This window comes from Ctenopharyngodon idella, chromosome 21 (genome assembly GCF_019924925.1).
Source record: "Ctenopharyngodon idella isolate HZGC_01 chromosome 21, HZGC01, whole genome shotgun sequence".
In the NCBI taxonomy this organism is placed as follows: Eukaryota; Metazoa; Chordata; class Actinopteri; order Cypriniformes; family Xenocyprididae; genus Ctenopharyngodon; species Ctenopharyngodon idella.
Genome location: NC_067240.1, coordinates 18,674,355 through 18,700,923, shown reverse-complemented (window position 1 = coordinate 18,700,923; position 26,569 = coordinate 18,674,355). Strand labels below are relative to the sequence as shown.

The 26,569-nt window shown below is 36.2% G+C and overlaps 2 protein-coding genes and 1 non-coding gene across 7 annotated transcripts in view; 1 reads left to right on the top strand and 2 right to left on the bottom strand.

Annotated features, from left to right (window-relative positions):
- rap1gap2b (RAP1 GTPase activating protein 2b) overlaps positions 1–26,569 on the top strand; it is a 74,303-nt gene that overhangs the window by 1,014 nt on the left and 46,720 nt on the right. For both annotated transcript variants that reach the window (XM_051876643.1, XM_051876645.1), the window contains one exon: positions 17,765–17,854. In XM_051876643.1, coding sequence (XP_051732603.1) covers positions 17,808–17,854 — 47 coding nt within the window. In that variant the 5' untranslated portion in view covers positions 17,765–17,807. Of the gene's footprint in view, positions 1–17,764; positions 17,855–26,569 lie in introns of those variants that run through there.
- On the bottom strand, positions 2,378–26,270 carry st6gal1 (ST6 beta-galactosamide alpha-2,6-sialyltranferase 1). Of its 4 annotated transcripts, none has more exons than XM_051876666.1 (9): positions 25,861–26,265; positions 14,742–14,796; positions 13,170–13,376; positions 11,688–12,059; positions 9,277–9,538; positions 8,744–8,841; positions 8,557–8,658; positions 7,835–8,009; positions 2,379–4,757 (listed from the first exon to the last, which is right to left on the bottom strand). In XM_051876666.1, the coding sequence occupies exons 2-9, from the start codon at positions 14,781–14,783 to the stop codon at positions 4,480–4,482; spliced, it is 1,536 nt and encodes a 511-aa protein (XP_051732626.1). In that variant the 5' UTR covers positions 14,784–14,796; positions 25,861–26,265; the 3' UTR covers positions 2,379–4,479. The 4 variants fall into 4 exon arrangements, with proteins under 4 accessions (XP_051732629.1, XP_051732626.1, XP_051732627.1 ...); XM_051876667.1 differs by lacking the exon at positions 25,861–26,265 and adding an exon at positions 15,487–16,266; XM_051876669.1 differs by lacking the exon at positions 11,688–12,059 and having other exon boundaries at positions 2,378–4,757; positions 25,861–26,270.
- trnad-guc (transfer RNA aspartic acid (anticodon GUC)) lies at positions 8,337–8,408 on the bottom strand. The gene has a single exon. It is a non-coding gene; the product is annotated as a tRNA-Asp (tRNA).

Sequence of the window (26,569 nt, the reverse complement as noted above, 5' to 3'; positions counted from 1 at the left end):
AATTAGTTGTATGTATACAACAACTTTGGCATTTTTATATTAACAAAGAGTAAATCAAATTTAAAGAATTTCTTAATGCTGACAGAATGCTTAAAGGGAAGATTCTTGAAAAATAAAAATAAATTTGTCATTGCATTAGAGAAGCATATGAAATACAAATAAAAAAATAAAACATATATACATTTGACACAGTTGTTCACATGTGCATAGCCCAGATTAGTTTGATTAATTTGAATTGGTTTACCCATGCAGGACATGAAAAAGTTCATTTACGAGAGACGCATCTGAATTATACTTGAAGTAGTTCAGTCTGCAGACATTTTATAAATTAACAATTATTTGTTACCCATTCAAAAATACATTCTATGCTAACTGTTATATTTCATTTCTAAATATATTTATAATACTAATCTGCTGTATGCTACAAATCACATATAAAGATTCCTCTGTCAGAAAAAAACTAAGAACAATATAAATAAGGTTTATAAGGGAGAAAAAAGGCATGATTCCACATTTTAACAATTCAATTCACAATACAACTTTACAATTCTACTGTTAAGTCAACATGAAACCATTTGCGCTGGCTGAAAAGTTGTATCAGAAGCATAGAAAGTCAATTTCATTTTCATGTTAACTTTAAGGCAAAAATAAAGCCTATTTATTAGATAGAAAGTCTGTTTCTAAATGAATAATATATGAATATTAAAGGAAACACTCCACTTTTTTTGAAAATAGGCTCATTTTCCAACTCCCCTAGAGTTAAACAGTTGAGTTTTACCGTTTTCGAATCCATTCAGCCGATCTCCGGGTCTGGCGGTACCACTTTTAGCATAGCTTAGCATAGTTCATTGAATCTGATTAGACCGTTAGCATCTCGCTCAAAAATTAACAAAGAGTTTCGATATTTTTCCTATTTAAAACTTGACTCTTCTGTAGTTAGCCTATTTTCAAAAAAAGTGGAGTGTTCCTTTAAGGTCCTGTCCAACATCATTCAGGATTCATACTAGCATCTATCGCTAGAAGCCGTATTTGTGTTTCGGTATTTACATATTGTAGTCTATGTGTTTGAGTATATAGAAATGGATGAGATACATTGACACATTCTGGATAAACATTCAAGAAACAATACTACTAAAAATAAATGCCCTTTTCCTCCTCAAAATGCATAAGTATATCTGCTTTCTTGTTCTAAGGGCTGTAATTGAAATCAAACCAATTTAAAACAGGACAAACATGCACTTTCTGTGTTTTCCTTCTCACCAAAGTTCATAAATACAACTAAATACAAGTTTATCAAAGGTCTGATAGTGCAATTTCAGTAAAGCATGCAAGGACATTCTCCACGGCCCTATGACTGGTTACAGAGTGCTATGAGAGGAAAGGTGTCACAGTGTAAATACTGAATGCAAACAGATCTCCAGGCTTTGAAATATAAATTTCATAAAACACATTGATTAAAGCATTATTTTGCTAATGACGTGTGTGCTGGCAAGTAATTGTACAATATTGCATGAATGATGTGTTAGGATTGCAGTTGCATAAATCGAAAACCTGCACATTATGGAAGCGGCAGGCTGGCTTTGGACATAGAGCTTTGCGCGCTACACTTTTATGGACAGAATCTTGGCTACTTTCTAACAAAGAGCTTTATTTTGTCTAATAATCTGGATGTAGATTCAGTGTGCTTGTAAAACGCTAGGACATTCATCAATTCTTTTGACATCAGTGCTTTAAAGGATTAGTTCACTTTCAAATAAAAATTTCTCACTCAAGTCATCCTAGGTGTATATGAATTCTTCTTTCTGATGAACACAATCTGAGAAATATTAAATATCCTGACGCATCCGAGCTTTATAATGGCAGTAAACGTTACCAAACTGAAGAAAGTGTCTCCATCCACATCCATCCATCATAATCATGCTCCACACAGCTCCGGGGGGTTAATAAAGGCCTTCTGAAGCAAAACGATGCGTTTGTGTAAAAAAATATCCATATTTAACAAGTTATGAAGTAAAATATCAAACTTTCGCCAGACCGCCTTCCGTGTTCAACTTACAAAGAAAGTGTAAAACTCTAGAAGTTCAAGAAGCTTACGCTACATCCTACGCTTTCCTTATTAAACTTACGGAAAAAGTGGAACTGACGCGATGCCAGTTTACACTTTCTTCGTAACTTGAATACAGAAGGCGGTTTGGTGGAAGCTAGATATTTTACTTCATAACTTGTTAAATATGGATTTTTTTTTTACACAAATGCATTGTTTCGCTTCACAAGGCCTTTATTTACCCCCCAGAGCCGTGTGGAATATGTTTATGATGGATGGATGTGGATGGAGACACTTTCTTCAGCTCATACTCGTTTGGTAACGTTTACTGCCATTATAAAGCTCGGATGCATCAGGATATTTATTAATATTTCTCCGACTGTGTTCATCAGAAAGAAAAAAATCATATACACCTAGGATGGCTTGAGGGTGAGTAAAGCTTGAGGTAATTTTCATTTGAAAGTGAACTAATCGTTTAATGTGTCACATTAGGCAGTAGGGGTGTAACGGTACATGTATTTGTCCCGAAAGGTCACGGTACGGACGTCACGGTTCGGTGCATACAGTCAGATGACGAATACAGTCACAGGCGATCCACATTCCAATCCAGAAGGGGTCGCGCGCAGTAATGCAACAATGTTTGTCAATCGCCACAACAGGAAAAGACAAAAGACAGACGATCTATGCATAGTTGTGTTTGCGTGTAATCTCTCAACCAGTGTTTTAACCGCGGAAAAACATCAATAAATCGGCTTGAGAATAATATCTCACGTAGCATTACATTTACCTCAGGCAAGTCATTTAGTGTCCACAGCATGTTAGTTCACTAGAGAAATTAACTCTAGATGGGAGCATTTCACTAAATATATGGAATATATTAGCTTATTAGGGCCCGAGCACTGATGGTGTGAGGACCCTATTGTAATTGCTCAGTCAATTATTCTTCTTTTTCAAAATGAATCACATTTTTGAAAACTCATGAAACTTTGCACACGCATCAGAAGTGGTGAAAAATTTACATCTGATAAGGTTTTCAGAATTAGGTGTGGCAAAATGGCTCGATAGCACCACCTACAAAATTTCAATTAAGCGCCCTTCAGGCTACATTTCACGTACAAGTATGAAATTTGGTAGACACATGTGACAGCCCAATACCTACAAAAAAGTCCCTGGGAGCAAAATCTGAAAACCCAACAGGACGTGAGATATTTTGAATTTTCTCTGCAAAATTTTTGCAGTTTCTGCCATTTCCAGACATTGTACTTTTAAGATTTTAAAAATCTGATAGATTTTATCAGATAAACATCATATTTGGTCAGTCTAATCTAAAGGCCGACATTAAATTGCGAAGATCTCAAGCTTTGGCTGAAGGGCGTGTCCGTGGCGGCCTTAGAGTCCTGGCCTGAAGACATCTACATGCCAGTCATATACAGTCATAGCGCCACCTGCAGGCAACAGGAAAATTCATGTTTTACACTGTGAACTCCTAAAGCCACCGGGTGGCGGTGGCACGGGTGCGAGGGCCCATTCATTGCTGCTTGCAGCTTTACTATATTAATTATATTTACATTAGCTGTTATTAATGTCTTAATTTTTTAATATATAATAAATTTGTCATGAAAATAAGTTATGACAGTAACTGTGTAAATGATTATATTTCAAAAATGAATTAGAATAGAAAAATAATTGAAAAATTATTTTATAATTAGATTTAGAAGTTAATGCAAAACCTGCCTTGTGTCCAATTTACTTTTTTTTTTTTTGAGCGTTGATTATTATATCTAAAAATAAATAGCAACTGAAATGAATAGTTCGGGCTCTGTTGTTAATTGTAACCTTTAATATTATAGTAATGTGCAAGAAAGGGCTCCCTGTATATATACAGCATTAGCTGAGATAGATTTTTTTTATCGTTAAGAAAATGTTAATTATAATTGAACTTATTTAAAGAGAGAGGGAGAATTTGTTCAATAAACCACTGTTTAATAAAAGAGAAGAAACTTTATCTTTAGTTTTCTTCCCCCTGCTGTACCGAACCATAGCTTCAATACTGAGGTACGTACCATTTGTGTACCGTTACACCCCTATTAGGCAGTGTTTGAAAGTCAGTGCTTGCATCTCACATAAGAGGCAGATATGTGGTATTGAGATCTTTTTTCTATTAACAGCAAACAGTATGAATTTACCACTATGGGACTAGTTAGGGAACGACGGACAGTAGTTTACACATATACAGAACTTGCCACTATATTCAACATTTTGTGTCCATATGAATTAAGTTCCTTTAAGTAAGTGAGTTAGTTTTTCATTCTCCACCAGTGAGCCGACTTCTGATCTCAGAGACCAGACTGAATACTTGTTGCAGTTGTAGACTAAATCATGCGCTTCACTGTTACATTCTGAAAGTGTGCCAAGAAAATCAGTTTACCCTCAAATTATGTCTTTGACAGAGTGTTAGAATTGGAGCTATGAGTGCAGTTAAATGTTGTGAACCCTGGGAGAGTGACCTTGCCATGTGTATAGATGTCATGGTCAGACCCCTGGTTCATCCTCTTTACCAGGTTCTTCTCATATAATAATGGGTGGTAGGCACCTAGGGTGCAGGCAGCATCACTGAAGCGCTGGTAGTAGTGGCACAGCTCGGTTTTCCGCCGCGAAGGCAGGAACTCGTACACATGTACCACTTCACACAGGGACATCATTAAAACTGTGCCTATGGAGGTAGAAGGAAAAATATAGGTACACAATGTAAAGTTTCAGGAATGACAACCGCATTTAAATACAGGAGTGAATCCCCTAAATTATTGTTCCGTGTGTGTACAGAACATGATGCACTCCAGAAATATAGATGACACCGTGTTAAAGGGGTGGTTAATTATGATTTCACTTTTTTAACTTTAGTTAGTGCGTAATACTGCTGTTAGAGCATAAACAACATCGGAAAAGTTAAAACGCTCAATGCAAAGGGAGATATTTTCTTTTAAAGAATTCTCTGTTTAAGGACTACAACAAACGGCTGGTAGGGACTACAGTGAGCTTCTTCCTGGGTTAGTGACATCACTAACCCTGAAATTTACATAAACCCTGCCCCCAAGAACACGCAACAAAGGGGGTGAGGCCATGTTGGGCTGCTTTAGAGAAGAGGTAGAGTTGTAGTAGAGTGTTATTGCCGTGCCATCATTTTATGCCGGACTGCTTCACAAACGAGGGTCAGTTCAACGCTGGATTTTCACAAAAGATTAACATGATGGCACAGTGCTAATCGATGAATTGAATCAACTCCACAGCAGCTACATAAATTTATCCACTAACCATTCAGAAACGTTCTGCATTATAAAAGTTGTAACTTTTTCCTGAGTCTCTCCATCAGTGTTGACTCCGGTTTGAACAATGTAAGGCTGAACACCATTACTGACAATCGTCATTTTGGCTGCGTGAGATTCTCCAGCTTTGTTGTTGTTGAGCAACCGAAGCACAAGCTGTTAAGCTCCGCCCTCTTCTGGAAAGCGGGCCGGGATCAGCAGCTCATTTGCATTTAAAGGAACACACACAAGCTCCATCGATGGAGGCGTCATATTTTGTTTATGCTTAGAAGTAGGGATGAAACCGGTTTGACGATAAACCATGATAAAAATTCCTGATGGTTAGTATTACTGTTTTGCATTTTAATTATTGTTTAAACCATATTTGATTATCTCGATTTGTAAAACTCATGGTAAATACTGTTCAGCATTAGATACAGTCTCATGCAGGTGCAGCATGCAGTGTAGGTTTAATTTTGTGTGAAAGCATGACGGAAGGCAGAGTGCTGAGAGAAATGAAATGAAAGAATGTATGAATGAATTCTATTCATGTATCTCTAAAGGTGATGATACACGGGGCAACTTTTTGAGCAATGTTGCTGGGCAATGTTGTCGAACGATGTTGCTTAGGCACTTTCCCATTGAGAATGGGCAACAAATTTCTATCTGGATACTTAAGATTGCAATTTGTTGCCAATTTTCAATGGGAAAGTGCCTAAGCAACATTTCTCGGCAAAATTGCCCGGTAACATTGCTCAAAAAGTTGCTCTGTGTATCATCACCTTAAGAGGAGCCGATTGTCTTCAGACGGTTCGATGGCATTTGCTTTTCAAAGTAGTGTTAATAAGCACAGTGCTGCTTTGTTTACAGAGGTTACCAGAGAAACAGCTCTTTTTTTTGCAACCTTTTTCAAAAGTGCAATCTACTGTCAGAGAATGAGTTTATATTTTCATTCAGCTTGTCTGCCGTTTTTGTTCAGACCAAAGCGAAAATCTGACCGAATTTTGGTTGAAAATAAGCTATTGTGCATTCTACAAATTGAATTAATCCAGATGTAGAAATGTTTATGGAGCAGATAAAATATATACTGAAATTTGAGATTTATCATTTTATAATTTTTTTTAATTTTTTATTCTTGTCAAAAACAAATTCCAAAACCAAAACAAATCACCAAAACAAATTCCTTGTGTGTGCAAAAACATACTTGGCAATAAATCTCTTTCTGATTCTAAAACTTTATTTGAACATGTAGTACATGTTAGTAGATAACCAATAACCAATATTTTTGTTAGTTTAAAATCCAGGCATTATCTTACATTATTTTAATGTTTATGCAAACAAAAAGTGTATAGTGCTACTAATTTTATTTATGTGTGTGGTTTTTATTTCAGTATTATTTCAGTGCTTGAACAATTCCAGCACAATACTGTGATAATATTGATAACCATGATCATTTTACTATAATCGTGAAATGAAATTTTCATACTGTTTCATCTCTACTCAGTAGGCTGCTTCACAGAGTGCATTCTTGCAGTGTTGCCATGTCCACATGTTATAACATGTTGTTTTTTTAGGCTTGTTGTTTGAGCTTAGCTCATAAAGTGATCAAGTTAATGGAGTTATTCAGGTAGGCAGGAGCGGGCCCAAATGGTTCATATTGAAAACAAGACCAAAATATCTTGTTTTCAGTATAAAGCATTTGGATTTATTTTGGTTTATTATGGGCTTGCCATGTTCTTGTTCGCTGCTTTTAAGCACAATTTGGCAACTTGAATGAGTCAAGGCTTGTTAAGTTACCTTTATTTATATAGTGCTTTTTACAATGCAGATTGTGTCAAAGCAGGAAAATAGTTTTGGCTGCACAGCAGCTCTAGAAGAAAATGGTGTCATTGTCTAGCTTACGTAAGTTCAGTATTGATTTATTCCATTGTAAAAATCATTAGTTATTAATTTAGCTCATTTATCTATACATCAGCTCTGGAGAAAACAGTGATGTTATCATCCAGCTCAGTTCAATTTGCATAGAATGTTGTCAGTGCAGGCAGATCAAAAACATTGTTGAATATCAAGTTGAATGTCAAGTTTCCCCAACTAAGCAAGCCAGAGGCAACAGCGGCAAGTAACTCTTAACTCTCGTAACTCTTTCTCTGTGGTTTTCTTGCACTGCACATACAGAAGAGAAGCACATCTCTTATGTGCATTTAAATACGTCATTAACAACTAGCTGTTCAGCTTGATTCCATACACACTGCGTAGAATTTTTTTTTAATGTGGTTGTCACTACCTGCATTTTTGGGAGTTAATTCAGTTGTAGAATGTGGTTGACGGTTGTCACTTCCATAAATTACTGAACTTTGTGTGTACAGAATTAAACACTAAAAGGTGAATTGACAACCAAATTTAGCTGCAGTTTGGCCATAGTTTGTGGTTTCTTAACCATTTATGATAAGATTTTTTTTTTTCGTTTTAAAAAAGTAATAAAACTTACCCAGCAGGCCTGATGAGGGTGGGTTTTTTTGTATAGTCTCGCCCATATTGTCTTGTATTCGCTGCCACAGCTGCCATTCCATCCGTGGGTGTAGAATATAAAATGGCTGTTGGGGGTGTAAGCGACGATATCGCTGATATTGTTTAAATATAGGGTAATCTGTCTTGTTGAACCACTAAAACAAAAAAAAGGAATATTTCATTTTACCCAAATTGAATTTATGAAATCTGCAATGTTTACAAATATTTAAAAATATACTGTATATTTTAGAGTCAACATGAAATAGTTTGTAGCCCATTTTACTTGTGTAATCTGTGATGTATGGAATGGAATGGAATGGAAAAGGATATTCAGCAAGAAAATGCGAAAGACTGGACTTGATTATGTCATGAAAAATATATTTATATAAGTGGTGTTCTGATACTAATTTTGTCCAGCTGTAACATTTGTACCAGCTAAATGTATTAATGACTGTGTGCTAGCAAGAAAAAAAGCATAGCATCTCCCCGTCGGGGAATCGAACCCCGGTCTCCCGCGTGACAGGCGGGGATACTTACCACTATACTAACGAGGAGTGGCTTATTGGTCACATGCTTCAGGCTGTACAAAAAACTATACGTCATCTAAAGCTAAGACTTTGTTGTGAAACCTTCTAATTAAGCAAATTTCCTGGAATTTTCCGAGTTTGCTAAATGCTAGAAAGTGGAATAGTGAGGTCTTACCTCCTGTAGATCAGAGGAATAAGGGCCAGGGTCCCAGCTCACTAAAATCCCTGCACTGTACAAAGAACTGGAGAGGAAATGGTGGTCTTCAGATGCCATTACCTATGCAATAAACAGACATTATGGTTTTTTAAGAGATTGTTATAGCATGTAATTTTAACCTTTCACCAGTTAGCAAACAATTTACCTGGGAATTGATCAGTCGCACTGTTGTTTTAGAGCCCACATCTTTCTCAAAGCCTGTTGTTGGTGCGGCATTGAACCGTATCACCGCATCATGTGTATCTAGATTTCAGGATTTTTTTTTTTATTAATAATGCCTCATTCATACATAAAATCAACCAATTTTTTATAGTATCAAAGAATGATGTCGTATCAAATATACATATACATACATACATACATATATGTATACATATATCAAATATACATATACATATATATGTAAGTATATACTGTATATGTATATATATATATATATATTAAAAAATGCTTTATTATATAACCATATAGTAATGTCTAGTGATGTAAATTACTTAAAAAAAGAGATTACATTTTTTTTTTTTTTTTTCTAAATTGATAGATGCAAAACAATATAGGATTATTTAAAACAAAAAATTCTGTCATGAATGCAATGTAAAACAAAGGTGTTTCATACAACAATTTAGGTTAAAGAGAGATATAGAGATATAGATTATGTTATGAATTATGATGGATTACCTATTTCCTTTCCTAATCCAGAGTTTTTGAGAGAACCTGCAGATGATACCACCGCGCAGGTCTTAAACGGGCCAATGTCAGTGGTTATTTGGTGCGGAGGTAACTGAGAAGCCCAGGGAAACCCAGAAAATGGCTCCATATCTGGTGTTAAAGTTGCAATTTGAACCATCTCCTTGATTTGACAGAGAAGTTCAGGGCCACTGAGTTTGGAACGATGTGCTGCACTCTCAGGTCGGTACTTAACTCCATATTTATTCATTGCCTAAAATAAAAACAAAAACAACAAATTAGACTGTGATAGATGGGTATATCACATTTGTTACAAGTAAGTAAGGTAGTTAAGGTAAAAAAAAAAAAAAAACATCTATAGAAGACAGGGGATGTGACTTCTTGGTAAAGTTTGATAGATGAATAACTACGTTTGCTTGTTTTAACAGCTAAACATAGTTATTCATCTATCAGACTTTACCAAGAAGTCACATCCCCTGTGTCTTCTATAGATGTTTTCATAATAACATAGTGGTTGAGGAGATTCCCCCCTTCCAAATGTAAAACGCTTTGAGTGTAGAGAAAAGCACTATATACAAATGTAACTGATTACTATTATTATTATTATTATTATTATTAACCATGTTACCTATAAATGTTCCCAAAACTGAATCATTTGTCAAATCAGACACAAACATGAGGTATTGAAAACCCAAGATGCAACAAAAGGTGTGACAACTCTTGATGAAAACCCCTAAATGGACACCAGTCCCTGAAATAACACTGTAACTGCCTTTAAGAAATTCAGGTGTTGCTTCTTACACATAGAAAAAGGTGAAAAATTGTAAAGTGGGTAATATAATACTAAATGTATATGGGTCAATGACGTGACAGGTCATTTTTTTGTCCAAAGGCCTTAATAATAATAATAAAAAAAAAAAAAGATATGACATCCAAAGTACGTAAGGTAGTACAACTAAATCTTTTTTATTGAATCCCAAAGGCTTTAATTATATTTTGCTACATATAAAAGGTATTTTGAAGATTTTGAAGTGTCAAAAGGTCATTCGGTTTAACCGTCCAAAAGCCAATACAGCCATTTCATTTGTAATTAAAATATCTTAAAATGTAATAAATGTATATATTTTTTATTCTGGCATGATTATATTTTATAACATCATGTATTAACATAGTGCAAATAACATCAGGTCATTCGGTACAACCGCTATAAAACATGGAAAATGTTGTCAAATTTTAAAAACTTGTACTAAATATAAAATGTTTGTCCTTTTGCTATCTAGCCAGCAAGCTTACTAGCTAGCTAGGTAGATATACTGTTAGCATTGTTTGAAAATATCGTCATTCGGTATAACCAAAAGTGTCATTTGGTATAACTGAAATTTTGGTTAAACCGAATGACTTTTTTGGTGACAAATTTTGTCCATCTTGTAAAAAATGACAAAAGCAGTGTTAATTGATTATAAAAACCACATAATCTCATTGTTAACACTTAATAAATCTTCAAAATTAATTATATTTCCATTATGGTTTTTTTTTACACTTTTAAAAACCTTATTCGTCAATGACCCATATAGTATACATTAGTCAGTATAACCTTACAGTACATGATAAAAAGTGCCAAAATATACATATGTAAAAATGTTCTTTGTATGTCAAAATATGCATTCTAATATATTTATTTGACATGTTTTTGATTACACATTTATCTTCATGATTTAATGAAATTACACCTGATAAAACAGTTGGAAAGTTAAGTAAGTAGTAGGGTTTTATATCTCAGAGAGTCTATGGACACCAACTGCAAATAGCCCACCTTGTTGTCAGAGGCTATTTACACTAACTCCACCTAACATTGTTTGGTTGAGCCAGACAAAATTACAAAAGAAACCCATCTGATGGTGTGGAGAGTAAGATGGGTAGCGTTCGCTTTTGACGCAACCAACCTAAGTTCAAATCCAGCATTTTCCGGACTTCAGGCACAGGGACATGTGATGCATGACACAATAAGGCAACATCTATTAATGATTTTAATAAATATAATCATATACACTGATAGCAGTAGAGCTTCTTCCTCAGAGGATAATGAAAAATGGATTAACTGAAGAGACTTAATGCCTAGCTGATCAGCAGTCCTTGCAGTTTTTTACTGTTTTTATATAGTAAAGACTTTTAGATGTCTCTTAGGGTGTACTCAAACTAGGCACCGTTGCCTTGAACCGAGCCCGAACGCGATTGTCCAACACGGTTAGAGCCCACCTCTTCCAAGCGGGCCAGGGACAGCTAAACGAACCGGGCACGGAATGGAGCGATCACACTTGTCAAACGAACCGGGCTTTGGGGGTCAAACGCGCTTGGGCACGGTTCAGAGCGCCTAGTGTGAGTACACCCTTAGTTTCGCTTACCTGATAGTTCTGCACCACCTTCCTCAACCTTTTTCCCAGCATTGTGCTTGACATCTCCTCATTCCAGACCTCTCCAAGTGCTCCATTAGGCCCAAAAACAACAGCATCCCCACTTGCAGCACCCATATCTCCTCTCCGTCTGCCTCCAAAAATAGTCTCTAAAACACGTCTCAGCGGTTGCGCCAAAAGCCAGTAAAATAGCCCACGCTCTCTTCTTTTGCCCCTGAGGCTGTGGTCTTTAGAACTGCTCTCCATTGTGTAGTTAGAAGATGACAGGATGGGAATAGGCTTCTGAGGATCTCCAGGAATGACACCTGGGAGCTTTTGAGGGTCAGTATACATGGGTTTCGACCCTCCTGTTCCCCGCAATACCTTCGATAGATCAATATCACTTTTATTAAGAATGTATTTATCATTTTTTACTTAATAGAGTGCTGCAGGGATGACATTATTTTGTAGGCCAATAGCCAATAGGATTTTTTTGGATTATTGCCAAAAATGAGCTCTTTCAAACTTTATTTAATCTACAAATTGGAAAGTTTAAGTTTAAGTTAGAATAGTTTGCAAGAGCGCGATTCCACAAAGCTGTAAAAGTAGACTAGTGTTGATGACTTTTTCTCTTCGTGATGATGTTTAACTCTTTCCAGCAGCAGCATTTTTGATCATATTCACAAAACTTTAATGGACCTCAGAAAATTTTGTTGTATGAATATGTAAACAGTCAATATATCAAAAGTACAGAGCCTCTGCTTCATAACAAAAAACAACATTTCATAGGTTTCATAACAAAAAACCTTGTTTTGAAAATCTTGTTTTTGTCAAAGATTTCGTCTGGATCGGATTCAGAATGATAATGAAAACAAAGATTGTGTAAATCCAGTCCATCAACACCTCCAAAGCTTGCACAGTCATATACCTCTTTTGTGGATTCGATATTTCATTTGGTAATGTTAGACAGTTTTTATTTATATGTTGTTGAATGTTTGATCATGTTAGCTTACTTGTGCGTAAGCAATATCCAATCCTTCTGGTTTGCACAGATCTTCTTCACTTGTTTTTGGATCCCTAGATGCTATACTGTAACAGTGCCCCCAACCATATAAGAGTTAAGACATGGATTGCCGGGAAAAACTTGTCAATAGGGGGGGAAAGAGTTAATGTTCCCGACAATCTCTGTAGTCCCATTTAGCCACTTGTTAGCAACCGCCTTTTTAAAGACAAATACAATCAAAAAATCACAAGTGGCATACTGTTGATGTATTTTAATTGTACATTTAAATGTATATTTAACCAAAAAAAAAACATTTAAAATACCGACTGACTTTGGGATGATGTAAAAAAAAAAAAAAAAAAAAAAAAAAGATGGGTAAAAAAAATATATATATATTTTTGTTTATTGTTTTAGGACTCATTCCTACAGCACTCTATTGTGCAGATTTGATAGAGCAGAAGGCACTGAGGAAAGGAATCTTTTTGACATACCTTAACAATTGAGTGCGCTCTTGGTTGAGCTCGAGTTCTCGCCTTCACACCAAAAATGGCATCTGTGACAGGTATGCTGTTTTCAGCGCAAAAGGTGTACAGGAGAGCCATAGTCATACAGAACAGAGCCATGCACAGGGCTCCTCGACGAGCCCGACGCCTCAACCGCCAGAGTAGGCTAACACGATCCATGGCAGCCCCTGGGATCTGGATAATGAATTGCATAAAATATTAGAAAATTAAAGGATGACCTCAGAAAAAGAAGTTGGCAGCTGCATAGAAGCATATTAATAGGTTCAGCTGAATTGAAAACATATTAGAAAATAGTTTGAAACTGTCAAATATTTACTTTGAAGTTCTAGTAAACTCAATCTCACTGAAAGGAACAGTTCATGTTAGAAATTAGTGTGGGGGAAGCATGTTCAATACACCAGAGAATTGCTGATTTGTGTAGATAATATAAATGTTTCTATAGACAACTTTTGTAAAAGAAAATGAATGTACAACATTTCTCCGCTTCAACTGAACAGCATGTCTACATATTGCACATTGGCTTATTATATGGAACCCAACTGAAAAATAGGCTTTTATTGATGTAATTTTATGAGGTGTTAAAACTTGGGTTAAAGGTGCAATATGTAAGAATTTTGCAGTAAAATATCCAAAAACTACTAGGCCAGTGTTATATATTTGTTCACTTGAGTACTTACAATATCCCAAATGTTTCCAACTATTTGTAAAATTGCAATTTTAACCAAGGCTTCGGGACGTGTGAGGAGTCGCCTGTCAATTGCGTCATACCCGCGTTATCCTCGGTTTACAGTTTTATTTTGTAGAAACCATGGAATTACCAAAGACTCTTTAATATTTACATCTTTTAATAGACAAGGGAACATATATATAGACAGTAAACGAATTATTGTTATATAGCTCAACACGTTTAGTCTTATTGTTTAAATCTAATTTTCTTGATTTTTTGCGAGTACCATGCCTTACCATGCCTCAGAGAAAAACACTATTTTGTGAAGTAGCTAACATAGCATAATCAGATGCAGCTTTATTTTTAGTAACAGTAATACAGCATTTTCTCCATCATACAATACATTTTAAAATGAATTGCATGCCATTTATCAACACAGGCCATCCAGCATTTAACATGATATTCTAATAGCAATCTAGTTTACTGCAGTGTGCAACAGGTGTCTCACCGAGCGAACGCACAGAGTAACGTTATAACATTTTCAACACACTCAAATGTATCTAATATGATCAAAAGAGCTGTGTTACCTCATACTCATGACCGGAAAAGTGGAAGCGGAACTAACTCCAAAGTGACATGTCCCAAGATTCCGCGCTCAAACTTGGCGTCATCAAGCTACGCCTTTGTTTTGAATAGGCCTCTACCTTTAACTGTTGTGGTAAATATGTAACATGCTGTAATAAGTTTGCTTCAGTTGACCTACATTTAAGCTAAAAGAGTTTAGTAATACAGTTCAGCTGTCTGGAGTACATATGAAACCTCTAGATGCTTTCGCAGCCAAGGCCATAAAGGGAGAAGTGTTTGCTTAATACCTGCTGCCGAAGTAGAACACGCGTCATTCCAGGAAATCCCATACTATCGCTGTAGCTGAATAAACAGAAGATTGAAACGTTTTAATTGATTAAACATGACTAATAAACACACGACTGCCTTATTCTGTGTAAGAAGCCACATCATCTCACAGAAGGACGCTCAACTGTCGTTATGAAGTGAGTTTGGAGTAAAAACTTTATTAAATGTTGTCTTTTGTTGGACAAGATGTTAATAAATGCTTCTCATGTCTGGAAAGATGTTTGACGCGTGTTGCTTTTTCAAATGCACATTATAAGCGATTCAAACTCGCAGTGCTTTCAGATGGATTAGCATTTGGAGCCATAGTTCATTGACAAGCCAAGCATAAAAAAAAAAAAAAAAAAAAAATCGCAGCTTTGCGATTTTATAATCGCATTAAGCCAAATCATTTAAGCGTGATTTCAGCCCTACTTCCTATTCTAGTATATACTACTTAAGCAATGTCTGAAACTTTGTATTTTGAGCACGTCTTGTGTCTATTTGCCTCTTCACAATGAATCGCTTTACGTATTCCTCACTTAAAAGTCGCTTTGGATAAAAGGGTCTGCAAAATTAATAAATGTAAATTGGTGTAATAAATTGTGATAGTTCCATTGAGGTTGGCCTAGAAAAGACAGTTTAAACAGCTTCTTGGTCATCAGCTTCCCCTTGGTCTGAGGACCAAACCCTAGACTCCACCTCGGCCTTTCAACCCATCAACTCCACCTGGCTCCACAATGGTCTGAAATCCCTCAGGCTCTGCCTGGCTCTCTCATCCCTCTGACTTTGCCTTGGTCTATCGTCACTCTGGCTCCGTTTCAGAATTCCAGATCTCCAGCTTTGCCTCCAACCCTCTGGCTCTGTTGGGCTCCTCCTTCCCTCCAGTTCTGCCATTGTCTTCCATCATACCACCCCCATCTCCACCTTGATCACGCATGCCTGCAGCCCCTCCTTGGCCCTCCAGGCCTTCTGTGTCACCCTGGGTCTCCACCTTTCACGTCATCACCTCTGTTGGTCAGTTCCATTTTAGTTCCATCCTGGCTCTGGGTCTTACTCTGGCTCCTGTTCCCTTCAGCTAGCCCCTCCACAGTCTTGTCTGTCTCTGGCTCTGCGTCAACCTCGGAAACCTTGATTTAGTCATATGGTACAGTGAGAACATTTACTGTTTTAGCGGCAAACTCTGTTCAAGCACAAAAACCTAATGGCTGTGTTACATCTACATCACACCTTTTGATAATGTACTGAAGAGATACTATTCATAGTTTTCAGTCATGTGACTGCCGCAGAGACCAATGGACCAATGGAGGAAAGCCTTGTTTTGTCCTCCAGGGTGGCATTCCTATAAAGGCCACGATATACTCATGGCGAAGTTCTTTTTATTCTTCGTTTAGGGGAAAAACGAAGTTCGAAATACGTGAGCAGCGATATACTGTTATCAAATATCTGACGCCACGCACACTGTTGAGAGTGACAATTAGATAAATATGTAAATATGTGCTGTGCGCTTTCCTCTCAATAAATTAAAAACTCAACAAAATTAAGAAAACAGCAAGCATTTTAATAAAGCTTAAGAAAAGCATCTGATCATAGCAACGTGGATATGTTTGTTTGCACGAGCTCTGCAATTTGGCACTCTAGTAAAGTCACGTCACATTTATTTATAAAGCACTTTATACAACAGATTGCTTAAAATCAATCAGCTTTACCTTATTAAACATGAAAAACAGCGTCAGTGTCTCATTTCATCAGAAATACAACTTCATTTTCTACTATAAAGCAGCTCTCCAGTGTGTTCATGTTTTCACTAGCGGACGTCTGACCTCCATGGATTGAACAGGAGAAATGAAGCGTAAAAAAATTCCATGTGAAAGAAGGTAGAGTCTCCACCACAGACTTAATGGTAGTACCAGTGTTTACCAGTCGAAGCAAACTTTTCTGGAAAGTTCTCTTTGGCAAGCTGTTTCGAACTCCCAAAACGAACTCCAAACGAAGTTTGGCCTGATTTTGTGTCGAAATGACATCACATCAGTTTGTTCTTCAATTTCACTTGAAGCATATAGGGGCCCCACACAGCAGGAGACTCCTAGGCGGATCCGCATTCAAGTCGCCAAACCCGCGTGACTGTCACATTCGTTTTGGTGCTGCCCAGAGGATCAGCTCCGCCTCCGGGCAGTGCCGTAAATTCTACTGTCAATCAGCGGATCCATGTCGGATCCGTGGACGTGCATGCGCCTTTACTGTAACGGTTGTATCAATTTGCGGGTCCCAAACGGACCCGCCGTGGAGGTAAGGTTTTAATCGTGGAATCGGAGTGGATGCAGCGCGGAGCCACGGGCGGGTCCGCGATCCGCCTTCGTTGCAGATCCGTCACTGCGCGCAAGTGGACGCCGATAAGGGTCCGTTCGCGGATACGTTCCGGAAGCCGCGATACCTCCGCGGCCAATCCGCTGCGGAATACTTTTGCTGTGTGGGGCCTCGAGGGTGTGATGTCCAGTGGCGGCACTAGGCCTGGGATTGCTGGGGCTATTGCCTCACCAGAAATTTGCTTAGCACTGGTGCATCCCCGCCAAGATTTTCCTAATTACCTGTTTTTTACTCTCGGTGTCACTTTCATTATAAAATAAAAAAGTCATTAAAAACCTAAAAAATAAAAAGGGTTAATGTTGTAAATGTGCCAATTACCAATGGTTTTAATGGAGGATGAGTCAATTGCACACTCGGGTTCGGCGCGCACAAATAGCGTGATCATATTAAGCTCCTCATCAACAGCAATCATATAGAGTGGTGGAACTATGACGCATTTTTGTAGGCCAAAACCTGGAAGTGAGTTAGCAATTTAGCACTTTCGGCTCCATCTTCCCAACTTCAATGGGTTTTTTGAATGGGTTTTTGTTTAAATGGCTGAAATAAGGTCCATGGTTAACACAAGCTCAAGATACTTTCACATTTTATTCTACGACATAAAATATATCAATATTAACCTACCCATGATTTTTTTTTTAAGCTGTTACATGTCTTGAAAATGATGGTTGCTAACAAGGGGCTAAATGGGACTACAAAGGCTGTCGGCAACATTAAACTTCACAACGAACAGGTAAGCTCAGTCCACTTTTACAGCCTAGTTAGACTTATAACTGTGTTCTTACAAACTATTCTAATTCAAACTTTCAGGGAAAATGTTTTTAGATAAAGACTGAAAGAGTTGTCGGAAGCTTAGTGTTGGTGACATTGAAATTGTGCGACCGTGGTATAGTTCGCTTATAGCCTACCTTTAGCTTTTTGCTTCTGGCGACTGCATTTAGGCTTCAAAATTCATAAAAGTTGTGTTCATCTGTGAAAATTAACTTGATGGACAAAACATGTAAGTATCATAAACTTTTGTTGAACACAGAGCTTATTTTTTGCGATAATCCAAAAGCCTATGGGACAATCCTGTTGGGTTTATGTCGAGGGAACCAGCATGATGCTAACTGCTGATTGGCCTACAAAGTGACGTCATAGTTCTACCACTCTATTGGAAAGCTATGAAATATGAAGCAAAAGGCCGCAGACTTTAGACACATCTCGGAATAGTTAAGAAGATACCAACAGAAATATTGTCCTCTTGTAATCTGCTATTGATGGGTAGTTACCCTGATCTTTTTGAAGATTCACTTATGTTATAAACATCAAATAATATAGATTTTATTTTATTTTATTTTTTACAGGGGTGCACATAACTGGTGTGCATGGTAAAAATAAATGATGCACACCAGAAAAGGGAGGAAAGCGCTTTTGAGTACCAACATTTTTGGGGACAGGGACACGTTTACTTACAGGAGTAAGATTTTTCTCCATCTCTGATAAGATAGCAGTCATGATGATAAGTTCATTAATAATTTGATAGCAACGTTGATCCGTGATTCGTATGGACCAGGCTCAACAGTTCGGCATGCATGTGATTCGCGGATTAACTGCTAAGTTTAACCGTCATAGAGTGAAAGTTTATCATTTGAACGTGTTTTGTCTTGCCAGTTCACACATTCAAGCGATTTTAAACGTGGAAGAAGAGGCGAAAATGAGGACTTGCGTGCTGTTATTTGTGCACACAGCCTCACACACCCAAAGCGTGCGCTTGCAGAGAGAGAGAGAGAGAGAGAGAGAGAGAAACGCTTTTTAGACAGCGCTCAAACACTGAATTACTTCCTTTTTCACATTTACTTGCATTTGAACGGACACATTAGTGTTGTAGTCAAGACTACCTAAACCGAGACCAAGACAAGACCAAGACTTTGGGGGGTTGAGACCAAGACAAGACCAGACTAGCACTCCTCAAATTCTTTTGAAAGATCCACATTTACTGCCTTAGAAATGTCTTATTTTTAGGGTTGCAAAGGGGCGGAAAGTTTCCGGTAAATTTCCGGAAACTTTCCACGGGAACTTAACCTGGGGAATTTTGGAAATATTCCAATTTGGAAACTTAACAGGAATTTATGAGAATTTATGGGAATTAATTGGAAATTTTGGGAAATTTATATAAATGTATATTTACATAAAATGTATCATATACAAACATAAATATAAATATTTTGTTTGGTCATAACATGAAATTTCTTTTTCGCATTCAATTAATTTTAATTTAGTAAATATGTAAAATAAATATTTTTATTGCAGCAATTGTTATGTGTTATTTATTTCAGTGTCACATGATCCTTCAGAAATCATTCTAATATACTGATTTGATACTCAGTTATTATCAGTGTTGAAACAGTTGTGTTGCTTAATATTTTTTTGGAACCTGTGATACTTTTTTCAGGATTCATTGATGAGTAAAAGGTTAAAAAGAACAGCATTTATTCAAAATATAAATCTTTTCTGACAATATCACTTTTTATCAATTTCACACATCCTTGCTGAAAAAAAAAAAAGTAATAATTTTTTTCAAAAACTAAAAGGAAAAAATTACTGACCCCAAAATTTTGACCGGTAGTGTATATTGTTACAAAAGATTGAGTATCAAATCATCATATTAGAATGATTTCTGAAGGATCATGTGACACTGAAGACTGGAGTAATGATGCTGAAAATTCAGCTTTGATCACAGAAATAAATTATATTTTAATATATAAATATATATATAAAAATATATTAATATTTATAAATACATAAATATTAAAATAGAAAACCATTATTTTAAATTGTGGTTATATTTCACAATATTACTGTTTTTTCTGTATTTTTGATCAAATGTGTATGTTATGGACTGGGGGAATGCACAGTGCATGCAGGGGGTGTGGCCTCAATAGCCCTGCAGTAAGACCGGTCTTGAGTACTACAACAATACACACGAAATTATGTCAAAATACCCGTCTTGGGAAGTATTCTCTCAGCTGTGTCATAAGTGAACAGTTGAGAAAGAAACCGGATGTGTGTCTGTATATTCGGTCCATGCATTCGGTCTTAAAGTGACAGCAGCCTAATATTCCTGCTGTTGTTTGTGTCATTAATGTTAAAATAAAAAAACATCATCATCATTTACCATGTTCAAGAGAAAAGAAGATAGTCAGAAGAGCAATCAGGAACAAAGTAATGACGAGAACTTGTAGGGTAAGTGTGCTGCGTAAAGTGTACCAAGTACCAAGAAGCATCTCCAGGTGCTCCCTTGAGAACCAGACCAAAAAAATGATGTGCACCCCTGTTAATATAAATTTTTGCACTTTGTTTGCCCTAACTAGCCTAGAAGTGATGAAAAAATAAAAGAGATTTTTTTTTTATCTAACCATATAGACGATGCGTTTAACACGTGTCTTTGACACGTCTGCTTTTTCAGTTTCTCGCCTGCTTTTTAAAACGTTGTGTCAAGTTGAAAGTTCCACTTTTGAAAACACATCTCAACACCCTGTGCATGCACTTTTCCATTTTGTTTGCATTTTAAAAGCAAAAGCTTATTCCTTCATTTAGCTTACAGCAGTTTTAAAGCCCTCACTATCTGTTATAGGCCTAATATATACATAGTCATAATAAATACGTATGCCTATATGTTTATGGGACTGTAAGTAGACAAGTTTCAATAAACTATTATTGATTCAGACAGCTTGATAAGGTAATAAGGTGTTAAGCAAAATTGATACTGTGCTTAGTAACTGTACACTTTACAATGTGACCTTGTAAATGAAGTTTAAAGGCCCACTGAAGTGCCTTGGAACGCCCAGCATAATTCAATGTGTTGACGCAATTTCAAATAAAACAGAAAGACAGGGCGGGACATATCAAACAGCTCCTCCCCTTTTTTTAAATAGCCAATAGTGTTTTGTTTATATCCCAGCTCGGCAGAGCTGTTGAGCTTGGTAAAACCTTAGTTCCCTTCTAATCTCTAACCGTTTCTCCTCCTAATCTCCTCCATATCGCTTTATAATATACCATTCTGTGCAGAATTCAAATGGGTCTGGTACATTTTGTGGTTTTGTGGTCAGAAAATCTGATGAGAAGCTGAAGTGCTGCTTGATTTCATAAAAAATCATGGATTTTATGACAATTGCATAAATTAGTGTATTTTATAATGTGGCAACTGTAGCCTGTACTGTAACATCTGTAACATCAGTTTGAATGTCCAGTAAGCCTTATTGGAGAGAGAGAAGATAGATAGATAGACAGACAGACAGACTGATATGATAAGCTTCGCATGGGAACATCTTTCTGAGATTGCATAGCCTACTCAAACACTTGTATTTGAATTGACAGATAAATGATAAGTATATTAAATGTTATATTTTTTCAATAAGGAAGTGACCTAAGCTGTTATAGGGCAATTCCATGCAAAGGTCATCCTTACCATGTGTAGGAACCGTGGATGAACCAGACAAATGAATCATTCAGATGATTCTTTCAAAACATAATTCCAGAAACCCAAGCTTAGAGAACCTAATTTTCGGCTCCAGTCTGTCTACAGAACCACCTCTGCTAGGTACTTTTATTGCACCCATGCTTCTTGACTGAAGGAGAGGTGACAAACTTAAGCTATTTGTAGCAACCAAATGGTCATCAGAAGATAAAGAGTCTTTGATCTCCAGATCAAAAGAGACAGAGACAATGCAGGCCTGTTTCTCTGAGTGACCTAACTTTACAGAAAAACCAACAAAGACTGTTTCTACAACTAAAACTGCATCGAATGGTTTCAAACAACTTGAAATGGACTTATCAAACATCTTTCAACTGCATAAATTTTATACAATGTCTATACATGCTACTTGTGACCAGTTATGCTTTAGAACACCCACAATTCATGTAAATGTGATGACTTTTGAATGGTTGAATGAAAGTATTTCGTGTTTGGAATGCATTTAAATCTCTAATTTATGTCTAAATCATGGCTTGAATGAAATCTGCGTAAAATGTATCATATTCCATTTAATAGAAATTATGTCTGAACGGTACTCTCTGCCGAAGCTGGCAATTCCAGAGACCGGAGGTAACGCTTATTTTATGATTGGGGGCGGAGAAAAGACCATATCTGGTCTTTTGGGTCTTTAACTGTAAAATTCCCCTACAGGACACTTCCCTCGGGATGTCGCGTTTTTACCTGTTGGTTAAAACATTAATAGCCTATTGATCACAATCCCACGATCAAGCTGACAAAATTAAAATAATAAGATTCCAATAATTTTGACTTGAAATAAAATTTGATCTTTTTGACTCAAGACTTTGCTTTAAACTGTGCAAACTAGCCGAAAACTATGGAAGCCCGTTTCTGCCACTAAATAAAGAAATAAAAACAGTTATTGCGACTTTTTATCTCAGAATTCTGACTTTTTATCTCGCAATTGCGAGTTTATATCTCACAATTCTGACTTTTTTTCCCTCAGAATTCTGACTTTTTTTCTCACAATTGCGAGTTATAGTCACAATTCTGAGATATAAACTCGCAATTGCGTGATATAAAGTCACAATTCTGAGATATAAACTCGCAATATTTCACTTTGTTTTGAACATGACAGTGTAAAATTTTAAAAATACAGGTTTTTTTTGTTTGTTTGTTTTTGTAAATCCCATTTTATTTTATTGTTTAGATTGAATGTGTTAGTAGGCTGGTATCACTGGTATTACATGAGCAGACCAAGCTTTCATTTGTCTGGATGTGTAAAGTGTGTTAATGTGTGTGTGTTTAAATAAAAGTGTTTTTGCTAATTATATGTCATGACTTCTTGTTAGTGAATAAAATTTCAACACAGAATCAGTTGCTCTTTTTTTATTAAAAATTAAAAAACTCTCATTATTTACTTTCATCTTTGATATTACAGATATGCAAAGTACTATGTGGTCTGTTATTTTAGCCATTAAATAAATGTCATTAAAATTTAAACATTTTAGTTGTTATGGAAAGCTTAGAACTAAAACATTTCATTGTGAATATACTGCAGGTTTGCTCATTTCACAGCTTAATTTCATATAGTTCCATATCACCACTGTGTTAAATTGAATCCCGATTCACAGTTTTTTCACATTTAAGATGTTTTGTCAACTAAATGCATAATTTTGTGGGAAAAAAGATTGAGATTGTTTCCTAATAATATGAAAAAAATAACACTGCACTTTAGGATTTAATAAAGTATCTTTGAAATTATTTACCAACAAGCAAGCAGTTAAGAAATGACAGAACAATCAGAGCAGTATGTCTAATTATCCCCATAATAATAATCCTCATACTTTTGCCAATTCCATATAAACATTTGTAAATAAACCTCCCATTAGTAACTTTTAGTTTTGTAGTTGATCAATTTAACTACTAATTCAATTTTAACATTTTAATTGTTGTGGAAAACTTGTAGAATTGAACTTAAACTGTGTGAAAATGCTGCAGGGAAGCTAATATCACCATTTTATCACATTTATAATCATATAGAGCATTGTGTGTTTTGCAGAAAAAGAAAAAGAAGGTTTACATGCATTAATTCATGCATGTCAAAAACATAACATAAACCTAACATTCATTGCTATTTAATAATAATAATGTCTGGTTGAAGTTATGCTGAAACTTTATTATGCCACCACAGATATACATTTATTATACAAGTTATCTTATCAAACAAACTAAAAGACAATCAAAGCAAAGTAGCCTATATTAAAACAAATAAACAATCTCGATGGCTGTTGGCTCGTTTACTCTTAGCCAATCCTAACGATAGACCACTGGCAAATCAGTGGCTGTAATCACTAATCTCATGACACAGTGTAGCCTACAAACTATTGAGCATACATAAACAGTTATTAATAAAAAAGAATCTTAACTTCATTTGACGCTGAAACACAATTACGCTACCGAAAACAGTTCTCTACGGAGCCCCAGACATGACATGCAGGAAAAAAATAGTAGGCTAAATCATGCGCACGATTTACTAATTTGTTCCCTCGATTTATAAATCATGCGCAACTAAAATTTTCAGTGGCGCTTTAACACAAAACAGGAAACTCATGAATATTCATGTAAGCTCCGCCCAGTGTCACCGAAAATCTCAGACACCGAATATTTCAGAACACCGTATTGGTTGGAGAACATGTTGGAATTCTGACTTTAGAATTCGCAAAAACAGAAACAAAAGTCAGAATTGTGACTTTATATCACGCAATTGCTAGTTTACTATATCTCAGAATTCTGACTTTTTCTCACAATTGCGAGTTATCAAGTCAGAATTGCGAGAAAAAAAGTCAGAATTGTGACTTTATATTATGCAATTGCGAGAAAAAGTCAGATTTGCGAGAAAAAAAAGTCAGAATTGTGACTTTATATCAAGCAATTGCAAGATTATATCAGAATTATGTACTATTTCATTCCCTCGATTTACTAAAACGTGCGTACGATTTCTTATTTCGTTCCCTCGATTTATAAATCATGCGCATGATTTATAAATCGAGGGAATGAAATAGTAAATTGTGCGCACGTTTTAGTAAATCTTGCGCACAATTTAGTAAATCGAGCTAACGAATTAGTAAATCGAGGGAACGAATTAGTAAATCGTGCGCACGATTTAATTTTTTTTCTTGCATGTCATGTGCGGGGCTCCGTACATTATAATTCGCAATTGTGAGAAAAAAGTCAGAATTGCGAGAAAAAAAAGTCAGAATTCTGACTTTATATCATGCAGTTGCGAGTTTATATCTCGCAATTCTGACTTTATAACTCGCAATTGTGAGGAAAAAAAGTAAGAATTCTGAGATAAAAAGTCGCAATTACTGTTTTTATTTTTTTATTTAGTGGCGAAAACAGGCTTCCATAGAAAACCGTGCAATCATTTAGACACAAAACATAAAACTGACATGATTACGAGTGACAATAGTGTCAATTGGTTCACCTGACTATGGGAGAAAGCTGCGATTTTAAACTGCTATATGAAACGCACAAGTTTGTGTATTTTTGCGCAGTGTAATTCACAGAATTCCTAAAAATGTTGTCCCCCAAAACTTATAGTGACTTTTTTGTAACGCATGTAGGCTATATTTCCCTCATCTAAAATATAAAACGATTGTATACTGACATTTTTCTAATGTCTGGACTCCTTTAGTAAGGGATTAAGAATATATAGGCTAAACAGACGGTTCAATATGTTGGTATTAAATGCATTCTCTGAGAATTTATATTTCAAGTTTTGACTGCAAACGTCATGTCCATAACGCTGGAATTGCCATATAGCCTAGTTGTTTTGTGTTTGTATTGTATTGTGCCATCTTTAATTGTAAATGCATAAAAATTGTGTACAAATAATAAATATGGCTATCAAGACACTAGCCTTCGTAAGTTTGGATGGGACATGAGGGTGTCCATTTAAAATAAGCTATGCATAGGCCTGATTAATGAAACCGCATTCTGTTTTACATAACACGCAGAGTAATAGGCGATAAAAACCGTAATAATAATCTAAACTCAGGTATATCTTCTGTACCTGGTGGTTGATTCAGATTTGTGTTTGTTGATTTTTAAATGCATGCTCCGAACATTTAATGGATAAACAACACCAATGTTATTTTTAATAAAGAATCCCAAACCCCGTCTAAATGCATTGAGACACTGAAGAAAAGTGGAGCGAAATGATGCTGCGTGGATGAGACAAATATGATATGCACGCCTACCTTGTATCCCATATTTTTCTGATGTTTTTCTTTTGGTTAGTTCAATCAGTTTTCTCCAGTGCCCGGTCTTGGCATTTTGTTAGATATTTTATGCATACAAATTATGCATACAGGAAAGCTATATTGTATAATCCCTTAGTATAATAACCTAAATCGCGACAAGGCTTTTTCCTCTTTTACTTCCGAAGATATGATCTACAACATGACATCTAAATATAGATCTTTTCGAGCTGATGCATGTTGATAAACCGCCATGTTTATATACTGCATAATAATATGGACAGACTCGAAGCTTGTGGGTTTGATGGTTCAGTCTGATGTCTCTAGCGGACGAGAGCGGTCTGTGCCCTTCTTATCGACTGCGGCTGTGAATGCAGCGGATTCTGCGGATTATTTTTTTCTCCTATTGCTACTTATATATGTGCTTCTGACATCAAACAAACACAAATGTACGGAGCCCCGGACATGACATGCAGGAAAAAATAGTAGGCTAAATCGTGCGCACAATTTACTAATTCGTTCCCTCGATTTGCTAAATCGTGCGCACACTTTACTATTTCGTTCCCGAGATTTATAAATCATGCGCATGATTTATAAAATCGAGGGAACAAATTAGTAAGTCGTGCGCACTTTTTAGTAAATCGAGGGAACGAATTTTTTTCTTGCATGTCATGTGCGGGGCTCCGTACAAATGAACACATTGCGTTGG